At 37.9% G+C, this 10896-nt stretch overlaps 1 protein-coding gene across 2 annotated transcripts; it reads right to left on the minus strand.

Annotated features, from left to right (window-relative positions):
• Positions 1-3672: 3672 nt before the first annotated feature.
• LOC131002008 (cytosolic endo-beta-N-acetylglucosaminidase 1) lies at positions 3673-9799 on the minus strand. 2 transcript variants are annotated; one of them, XM_057928683.1, is made up of 11 exons: positions 9202-9799; positions 8530-8667; positions 7859-7968; positions 7663-7774; positions 7404-7511; positions 6559-6671; positions 5984-6065; positions 5653-5733; positions 5294-5349; positions 4709-4844; positions 3673-4568 (listed from the first exon to the last, which is right to left on the minus strand). In XM_057928683.1, the coding sequence occupies exons 1-11, from the start codon at positions 9673-9675 to the stop codon at positions 3843-3845; spliced, it is 2136 nt and encodes a 711-aa protein (XP_057784666.1). In that variant the 5' UTR covers positions 9676-9799; the 3' UTR covers positions 3673-3842. The 2 variants fall into 2 exon arrangements, with proteins under 2 accessions (XP_057784666.1, XP_057784667.1); XM_057928684.1 differs by lacking the exon at positions 9202-9799 and adding an exon at positions 8761-8918.
• Between the last annotated feature and the right edge of the window lie 1097 nt (positions 9800-10896).

Consider the following 10896-nt stretch of genomic DNA (forward strand, 5'->3'; position numbering starts at 1 on the left):
CAAATCCAAAATGATGCATAAGCCCCCCAATGTCATAATTTGTGCCTGCATTCACATCAAACTGCATCACATGAGTTAGGCTATCTTTGATAAGTCCTTCATCCAATTCTATGCATTCTGGCAGCATTCCTATCCTCAAGAGTCTTGATTTGTTTATGTGTGGAATCTTGTAGTCATTGCTTCCTCGAACTCGCATAATCTCAGTTAAACACCCTTGCAATGTCAAGAAGACATTGTTGAGTGTAACTGATGAAAGCTCTTCGAAAGAAATCAACACATTCTGCAGTAGGTCTTCAACAGTTTTTGCCATATTGTCATCCTGCAGTGATTGTATAGCCCTAAAAAAACCTAAATCATTGACATTTAGGTTAGGTGAGTTAGCTGGTTGGCAAACTAGCTCAATCTTGAATCCATCACTGTTGGCAGCGGCTATAAAATCTGGATCGTCTTTGTTGAAATGTGGTTTTGCATTATCCTGTTGAATAAAGATATGCTTCATTTGATCTGATTTTGGCCACTTTTCTTTGATTGTTGGTATAACCTGAAATAATGTGGCAAATAATGTGGCAGCAGCTATATGATGAACCTAAATAAGGTCTGATAGTTGAAATAAAATGATGTTAACTGAGCATTACCTGTTTAATTATGCACTCTTTGATGACCTCTTTGGTTATTGATTGAATTGGCTTCACTTCTAAAACACCCTTTGCTCTGTTTTTCTATTTTCTCTTGGTTGCCTCGAGTGTAGTAAATGGAAAGATTCCAATCTTTCCATCGAATAGCTCCTGACCATCTGCTGAAAATTGTGGCCTAGTGACAGCACACATAAACATCACCTTTGTGATGAAACGTTTAGACTTGCATGCTTTGTAAGGGTTTGTTTCTTCAGGGAGTAGGTAATACCTATCCGATGTCTTGGTCATATAGAACCATTTCTCGTCTATATGAACAACGTTATGCATGCTTTGATAACTGTACCTCGACATTGCTGCATCATACACTACATTACTTAAACAATACTTCATCCTTGCTATCTTGTTTACGACATTGCTACATCATACACTACATTACTTAAACAATACTTCATCCTTGCTATCTTGTTTACATCAGTCAACTGTGGTTTGATTGCACTTGTATGTGGTCTTAATTCCTTTCTTTTTATCCACTGCCCAAGTAAGCTCTTGCTAACTTGAAGCTTGGCAGCCATTTTATGAATTGTAGACCTCTCAAGAATGGACAATGACTTAACCTTCTCAACATCAAGTTTTTTCCTATCTTTGTGAAATGTACCTTTGTGAGCTGATGTGAATATCACTGCTGTACCTGACTGAATCTTCTGTTTTGTTTTGCTCCAGAAATGACGCACCGTTCGGCTCGACACACCAAACATAGCAGCTGCCTCCTTTTGTGCTCCATCGTTCGTTTTCCCGTTGGTGCTATTTGCGAGAAGCCAATGAGCCATAACATTTTGCTCTTCTATTGTTAGGTGTTTTTTGGAAGACATGAGCTCCATTGTTTTGTTTTGAACCTTTCGAATGGTGTGTAAATGATTCTGGAATAGTGTGTTTATGTTTAAATAGGTGACTAATTTATGTAATTGGAGGGAGCCAAAATTTGGAGGCTTTCCCTCCATAAATTTTCAGTTTAGTGAAATGGAAATTAATGCTTTTTTTAATTCTCTGTTACTGCAGTCCTTAATTTACACATGGTGGGTCCCAATTAATTTTAAAAATGGCAGCATTAGTAGAAGAGAGAGAAATTCGAAAATTATTGAATATACTAATTGTATTGACTTTGTTAAATGGTGGGTCCCATTCTCCACTCAACTAATAAAAATACACTTTTTTCTTAAAACTCGTGTTTTGCCTCCTAGGCCAACAATTAGTGGACGGAGGGGGTAATATATAAGAGTAGCCACTTTTATATAGTAAAAATAAATTTTACCCACTCAAATAAAAACATAAAAAATACCCACTTTTTGTGTTAAAGGGATAAATTACCCTTCTATATAAATGGGCAAACCTTAGTCTCCTCTCATTCTCTCATTTCTATCTCTCTACACGCTCTATCCTCTCTCTCTCTCTCTCTCTCTCTCTCTCTCTCTCTCTCTCTCTCTCTCCTTCTTCCCCAACCTGCGCTCTTTCTCTCTCTCTCTCTCTCTCTCTCTCTCTCTCTCTCTCTCTCTCTCTCTTCGCCCGTCTGTCGCCGCCTTCATCGTCTGCAACATAGTTGGCGATTCCGGCAGCTTAGTGGTTGCAGCACCACTGCTGGTGAAGATCTCTCCCTTTCTCTATCTGGCGGACGGATCGAAGCGGTGTGGACAGATCTCTCCGTAAACATCAGATCGAAGCCCCTCCACTCTCTCCCCTCTCACTCTTTTTCTCTCTCCCCGCTCTCTCTTTCCCACACCAAATTCAACATGAACACGGTGGATCTGAGGGAGCTGGCGGCGGTGAGGTACGGGCGGCGCGATCTGCAGAATTCAGATTTGAGATCTCTGTCATCGTCTACGAGGATCTCAAATTATTTCTCCATCTTGGAATCATTGGGATGAGAATGAAAATGATTTAGAGATTCTAGATTTTGGGGATTGTTCTTATTCAATTACTTTAAGAAAATATGCCATTTAGAAGAGAAATTTGAGGAAAAGTTGAATTCAATTTGAATTTAATCGAAAAAAAATATAAGTAACGAAGAAATTGATGAAAATCGCGCAATTTTGTACAAATGTTCTTGAATTCACAACCAGGTTTATGAATTCACAACTGAATTATCGGCGTTGGTTGTGAATTCACAATTGAAATAGTGTTGATTGTGAATTCAAGTTTTATTGGTTGTGAATTCACAACTTGAAAAAGTGTTGGTTGTGAATTCAAGTTTTATCGGTTGTGAATTCACAACTTGAAATAGTGTTGGTTGTGAATTCACGCGAATTCACAACCAACACTTGTTATTCACAATCAATACTTGAATTCAGTTGTGAATTCGAGTTGAATTCACAACCAGTGAACAGTGGGTATTTGTAAAAATTTTATATGTAATGGTAAAATGGTAAATGTAGGTATTTTTTAAAGTTTTTATATTAGTGGCTAATTTTTAATTTTACTAAAGGAAAGTGAGTATTTTCAAAATCCACTCCAATCACTCCTATTTTCTATTACATTAAGGGTGTGTTCACTTTGATGAATGGAAAAATGAGAGATAACAAAAAATTTATGCCTTTAAATGTCTCATTTCTTTTCCCACATTTTACATAAAAAAGAAATTCACCATTTTTCCTTTCTTATTTTCACTTTAAGGAGGGATAATAATAAAGAAGAAGAAATGGTGAATTTTTCTCTTTTGTGTAAAATTTGAGAAAAGAAAATAGATATTTAAAGGCATAAATTTTTGTTATCCCTTATTTTCCCATCAATCAAAGTGTAAGAGAAAAAAATCATATATATTATTTTTTTAAAAACTTTCTAGCATGATGGAACTTGAAAATCAAAATTTTAGGATTAGGGCAAAAAAAATGAACCAAAATTTAAAAATAAAATCTAAGTGGTCAGAACCAAAAATAGTTCGAAATCAGAGTGGACCGACCCAATTGGCATAACTACTTTTTTAAGGATAAGATTTTGTTTCATTATTAATAATCCTAGAATGAAATACTAAAAGTAGCACAAATAATAAATAAAAAGTTGCTCGAATCCATTTTACTAGCTCTAATTATAATGTTACAATTCGATATGTAACTGAATAGTTCTATCTTATAATGTTACAACATATATAGGTTTATATATATTGTTCTCTTATTGTAATAAAAAATGGTAAATAAGGAATGTGAGAATAATTTAGATTTATGAAGCCTCAACTTTGAGTTGGAGAAACGGAGCATCCTCAAGCTTTTGAGAAGTGCCATCAAGTCCACACACCTGAATTATGAACTTGAGGGAAGAAATGCCCGAAGGAACTTGGAGATCGGAAATGTAAAAGGATTGCACGAACGCCTCACCAAGATACTCGTGAGCTACTTGAGATAGTCGACTCTGGCTATCAAGCTTCTCAACAAATACGTTGTACTTGAGGGAAAGATCGGCATAACCAGCTTTGAGTTGCCAATCGATTTCGACACTGAGGGTCTTGGACCCTTGTGAACCCGCAGTCCAACTCATGAATCTGCTAACAACGTTCCACGAATCAGAGGGAGGGAGCTTCATATTCTCACCATCTGCAGCGATCTTAAGGTCTCCGAGTACTGCATAGTAGTCTGATGGAGCCTGAGAAAGTGTGCCATCAGCAAGAGCGGCAGAAGACCTTTCTGGCTTTGGTCTGTAGCATAGGGCCCGAATTTCTGTTAATATGTGTCCGGCCATGTTGATGCTCATTTCTTGTATGGTCCATCCGGGTTGTTGCTCCAGCTTGGTAACTCGTCGTGGCATTACAACACTAGTGAAACGGCTGGAGAACCGGGTCATGGTTAGCAAGGTATTTCCTGATGCAGCAACAAGTACTGACTTCTTCTCGCCGGTGGCAGAAGAGAAAATAAGAGCAAGACTTAAGAGAGAGTTCCCATTTGATTTGACCTTCATGAATTATATCATCAGAAAATGAGTCAAGTATATATCATCAAAAGCGAGAGTTTGTATAGCTTCTGATTTATAAAAGTGGCAGTGAACCTAAGAGTTTCGAGGGTTCTTATTGAATGCCCAAGTTAGAGGCTTACGGAATACGTGAAGTGTACTGGTGAGTTCCCCAAAGGTAGCTCTGCATGAAAGAGACGTGCTGTAAATTCAGCTTTATCATCGAGAGTTCCTACAAATGTGATGCTTCCTCCCCCGCTATAAGATGCTCCTTTGAAACTGTAATTAGCATATAAATGTCATATTTCCAAGTATTGGGACTGGAATAATGAGTTCAGCTCTGCTACAAGTATCATGTCAAAAATAAAATAAAGTTCTACTTTTAATTTGTTACTTGAATTTTTGAGATCTACATCATGGGAAGAGTTCACAAATAGCAATTTATTTTTCAAGGGCCCTCATTTTTAAACTTGAGAATTTTGTAAGCAGCAGCTTGTATGAAAAGTATACAGAATTAAAAGATGATTTTATTGGTTCACTGTTCACAACAAAATAATGTTATCCAACATTGATAAGGAGAAGAAAGTAGGAACAGCTCCAAGGGCCCAACAGTATTTGATAATAAAGTGAAGCAACTTACTCAATGGAAACTCGGGGGATCGACTTCGAGTCACCAAGGGGGAAAATGGGGAACCATTATTGATAAAAGAAGAAAAGAAAAAACTTACTCAATGGAAACTTTGATTGGCTCAGTGTTAGATTCTCCAGAGTACTTAATGAACGGCTGTAACGAAGTTGACGGGTCAGGATGATGGAAAAGATAGCCAAATTAGTTAGCTCAATTATTAAACATTCAATAACAGAAACCAGTAAATACCACCTACATTTGATTAGTAGAAGGGAATATGCTTTCCTGATCAAAAAAAAGAAGGGAATATGCTTAAACATGTGATCATATGGGATGACCATCGCACAATCATTTGGTTAGTCATATAATCACTATGAGAGTAATTTCATCCTCTACTAAGGATAAGCACTATTTTCAGAAGTTGAGAAACAAAAGAGCAGAACGCATTGGGAGGCATACCTGAAAGCTTTGAGACGAAAGGTTGTTCCATTGATTGCTGTAAATTTGCTTCCCGTCACTATATATGTGGTAACCATGACCCTGAGACAATATTATGCATTTTGTTATATAGCAATAAGATTTTGAGGAAACTAGTAGCCAATTCTTGGAATATTGATTTGACTTTATGTTCGTCTTAGCATTCAAGTATTGAAGAAACCAGAAGTTAGTTAATTTGTTGCCCTGCAGGCTCTACATTAAAAACATCTGACAGAAGAACCGGTGTATATAATTTAAAAAAAATAAAAAATGGAATGAGGAATACAGTCAGACATCATATAACGTTAAGTACCTGATCGAAATTTGAGTAGAACGGAAGCACTTTTGGGTAGTTCCGTACAATTCCCCATGATTTTTCAACCAGTCCCCACCATCTGTTAATTTATTCCATGCAAATGAATGGAAAATAAGTACCTACAGAGTGAAGCTCACAAGCAATATTGAATTAGATTATAAGCTAGGAAAACTCAAAGCTTAAGGTGATTAAAGTCTGTTAAGGTTACTTGAAGATCAACAGATGAGACGTTACATGGCATGGACAAGTAAGTAAATTTTTAGAGGAGTAGCCACTAGATAACCAGCTAACTGGCCAGATTAGAGGATCGAAAGAATTACTGAACAGTGAACACAAAAGGGAGCCAGCATCAACCAGTGTGGAGTAGTTTACACTGAAAATCCTAATGATCTTAATCTTTATCCAGAGATTAGTACTCCACATAGAATAACCACATTCATAATGTCAAAAGACCAAAGTCTTATGACATAAGACTCTTCTACCTTAGGAATCAACAAGAATCAAACATAAGCATAACAAGATCGAATATGGATCCATATCCATAGGCCAGATACATCAGTACCGGCCATTACCGATTTTGAGCAGTTTGAAAGTCAGGTGGTTGTTGAGTCTCATAGACCCATCCAGGTGCAAATATGGCTGCTGAAACATCACCCTTCTTTATTACATCAAGGGCAACATTCGTCTGCATAAAAGGATGCAGTAGATTTTAAATTCTCTCTGATTAAGCTGCACTTCACTCACATAACTTGAAGCCAAGGTTCTAAAAAATAATAGGTCCAAAGACTGGCCAGAAAAGTGTAATCAGTCATCTAAGTCACGATATACAAACAAACCCAAGGATACTCGGCAATATGTCCCCTTTAAGGAAGCACGAAATAGAAATGCCAGATCCTTCATGGGTATGCGAACTTCTCTTCCATGATAAGTTTTCCAACTTTAAACCATCCAACCATTCTAATTCAGAGAGATTCTTAAAGATGTTAATTGCCAGTGTGTAAAAGCTCCAAACACTAGAGAAAATGACTTTGCATTAAAGTAAAAAATTCTACTCCATTACTACAAAACTGCATGAAAGATTCACGAAATGAATTAAACCTCAACATAGGTGTTTCCTAATATGTCTTACATGTGCCTTTGTTCAGGTTTAGGACAAAGATCCCAGTCCATCCTTTCCTGATTAAATCGATAAACAATCTCTCATATTTGATGATTCATCTATTTTACGGTCTTTATAATTTTTGTAGCACAAGAAAAGAAACTCACTCTCTTCAGATACGACATGCAATGACTTAGAGAGCATATAAAGGAGGTCAGATGAACTTGAAGAACTAAGAAATTATATCAGTTAAATATATAACTAAAACCAAAAAAATACATTTTCATTCGTCTAAGGTAAGATGTGTTTGAAACTTACAGTCCATTGTCCACCACCATATGTGCTCCTTCCAAAGACATCAATGCCCATGTAAACATCAAGATTTCTGTCAGCGGCAACTTTAGCTGACAGCTTAGGATAATCTTCCTGTATCACAGAAAATACAAGAAAATTCCAATATGTTCCAAATATATATATATATAGGATGTGGTTCTAAAGGTTCTCATTTGAACCTCTCCCTATACACACACATGACACATATATATACATACACATAATAATAGTAGGAAAATACTACCTCCCATGAATAGTTCACAAATATGCCATCACATAAGTCAAAGAATGGCTTGTTTTTGTCATTTAATTGATTCTGCCAGATAAGTTCACCATCAACAGTGACACTGTCATACCTGTACCATCACAAGTAGACATTAATCTTTCAATTGTGTTCTCCAGAAGTTCTAAAACTGAAAGATAGTATGTAAAGTCACTACCATATAACCAAAGACCCAGGTAGCGAGGAGTGCATGGTCAGGCTTAAATAGCTGACAAATTCTTTCAGGTTAGGGATTTGTCCAGGATCCAAAGTGACTTCCATATTGAGCTGCCATTATCAACAGGTAACAAAACTTAATACTTGTGGACATCATTTTCAGTATGGGAAACATACCATTTAAGTCTGTGCCAGTTCTTTTACCAATCAAAAATTTAAAAAGTTCTAAGAAATTCTGCCCCATGTTTTCTTTGATGTTTTACCATCCCAATGATTTTTAGTTAATCAACTGAAGAAAATTCTTTTTTTATTGTTAACTTGAGCTATGTTAAATGATGTTGTTGATCAGAATCATCAGATAACTGACTGTTAGTATATATATGGAAACAGACATGCTGATCTCAGAAACAGCTCAGTAGTCAGTACAATTCCTGCAAGCAAGTATAGTGTACATATTTGGAAAATGGAGAAACTACATTTTTATGAACCGTGACAAAGCCTATACTACAGACATCAAAATTCAATACTTGCAAGAAAGGACCTCATCTTGAGAAATGGAAAAGATTCAAATGCCAATAAGAAATAAACCCACTCAAATAAATATTACCGAGATACCAAAATGAAGCATGAAACTGCATATTGAGATAAGACATATGAAATATGCAAGCTCACCAGCCAACCATCAAAGCCTAGAGCAACAGCAAGCTCCGTCAATCGGTCAGCATACATTCGAAGAGAATCCTTTGACGCTAATAGTTTATCAGCACGTATTTTCCCTTCATCCCATTCCATGATAAAAGTCCCTAATACCTTAAGAGTTGCATGAATACAATCAGTAACCTAGTATATGAACATATCTAAAAATGCTAATACAAATACATCAACGTAACAGAGTATTCTGACCACATTTTGTCAAAGATGATCTGCATTGAGAAACTCTAGATTGTGGATTTTATTTGAAAACCACACCTTTTAGGAATCATCAGCTAAATAACAGGCAGAAAAACAATTTTTTTATTTCTTTATTATGATTTTTCGTTGTAGAGAAGACAATAATATCATTTAACATGATCACAAACCCAATCACAGCCAAATCAGCACCAGCAAAAAGAGCAACATAATGGACCACATATCAAAAGGCAAACAAGAACTTTAATTTAAAGGAAAATTACAAAAAATGAAATAAAAAAATATATCCTAAACTTCAGTGAAAGCAAACTTTATGCTCCTTATAAAGTTAATCATAATGAACTTTCCCCAAAAATGAAATCCTATAAACAACAATGACAAAAATAGAAATGCATACAAAGTTGCTAAAGCAAACAAGCAATCATCCAGGCACACCTTAACACCGTGTCGATGAGCAGTATTGGTCCAGCACGGCGGCGGCAGCGTCACCAAATTATGCGAGAAGTAAACAAAAACATCGATCAAATACCAATGCCATATCGCAAATGCTTCGGCGTTGGCCCCGCCCTGCACGAGTTTGTCGTCCGTGTAGCCTCCCGCCATGTCATGGCAGACCAGAGTCCGCGGGCGCTTGGGCAAGCCGGCGGTGGAGGCCGGCAGCTTCACGGCGGCCTTGTTGAAGGGGTAATGGAAGGATTTGAAATAAGCTCGGGACTCCAATTCCTCGAGCGTCTGCAGCGGGTAGGAGACAGGAGGAGCCGGCTTTAGCGGATCAAAAGGCGGCGGAGGATCGGCGGAGGAGGAGGAAGTGTCTGCCATTAGAAGAGTTGATAGGAAGGAGCGGAGATCCTTGAGGGCAGCGTAGGCTTTGGGGTGATGGGATTTTATATAGTGGAGGAGGAATGGCATCTTGTTGTGAGTCCATGCCAGCGACTTCACTTGTTCTCTACAAGACTACAATCAAGACGCCGTTTCTTTATTTTGGTGCTTCAATTAAAGACGGAATATTGCCATTTATTACCAGCTGGGTTTTATATTTAAATATTTCCGGTGCGTTATATTTTCACGCTTTTTCCATTCTTTTTAGCAGGAGTTTTAAGAAATTAATATTTTACATATCACAAAATCTCATGTACACTCAGATGTACGGTCAGTAGGGCTGAGCATCGGTTCAAAATCGAACTGAACCGAACCATTTTCAAAAAATCGAAACCGAACCGACATAGGTAGTAGACGGACCGAACCGAACCGCCTGGAGCCCGAAAACCGACCATAACCGAATCGGCCGAAACCGATCGGTTTCGGTCGGTTACCGAACCGACCGATCTGCCCAATTTTTTGAAAAACAGCTTGTAATATTCGGAAAAAAAATATAAAAATCTGCCCAAATCAAACCCCAATCTATGCATTCATTCGATTTACCAACCACCAAAAATTCGAAAAAAAAACCTGACCAAAACAAACATCAATTTTTAATCGAAAAAACAACAAAAATTCGATTTACCTTTCGAACGAGGGGAGAAAGGTGGCGGAGGGAGGTCTACGTGACTGCATCAGGCTTTAGCGGCGGAGGAGAAGCCGATCTGGAGTCCTGGACGGCGGGTCTGGGCTGTCTGGCTCGTGTTGGAGACGTCAGACGCGACGAGGGGCGACCAGCGGTCTGCTCGTGCTGCCGTGCGCGAAGAATGGAGGCGACGCGGGTGGTCGCCGTTCAGAGAATGGAGGCGCCGCTGGGACTTGGGATGGAGGGAGGAGAGTAGGGTTTCAATGGAGAAGGGAGGCGCAGCAGTTCAAAATTGGGGGGGGGGGTAGGGTTTTAGTTTTACATTTAGTAAATGTAATATAAAATATAGAATAAATAATATATATCATGTATCGGTTCGGTTCGGTTCATAACCGAACCAAAATCTCAAAACCGAAACCGAACCGATACATGATCGGTTTTTTACTCTAAAAATCGAACTGAAAACTGAACCAGAAATCCCAAAATCGAACCGAACCAAAAATGGTCGGTTCGGTCGGTTTTTTTGGTCCGGTTCGGTTTATGCTCAGCCCTAACGGTCAGAGGCGGAGCCAAACTTTCAACATAGGGGGGTCTAATTTTTTTTTTTTTGATAAAATTAATAGTTA

This window comes from Salvia miltiorrhiza, chromosome 8 (genome assembly GCF_028751815.1).
Source record: "Salvia miltiorrhiza cultivar Shanhuang (shh) chromosome 8, IMPLAD_Smil_shh, whole genome shotgun sequence".
NCBI lineage: Eukaryota > Viridiplantae > Streptophyta > Magnoliopsida > Lamiales > Lamiaceae > Salvia > Salvia miltiorrhiza.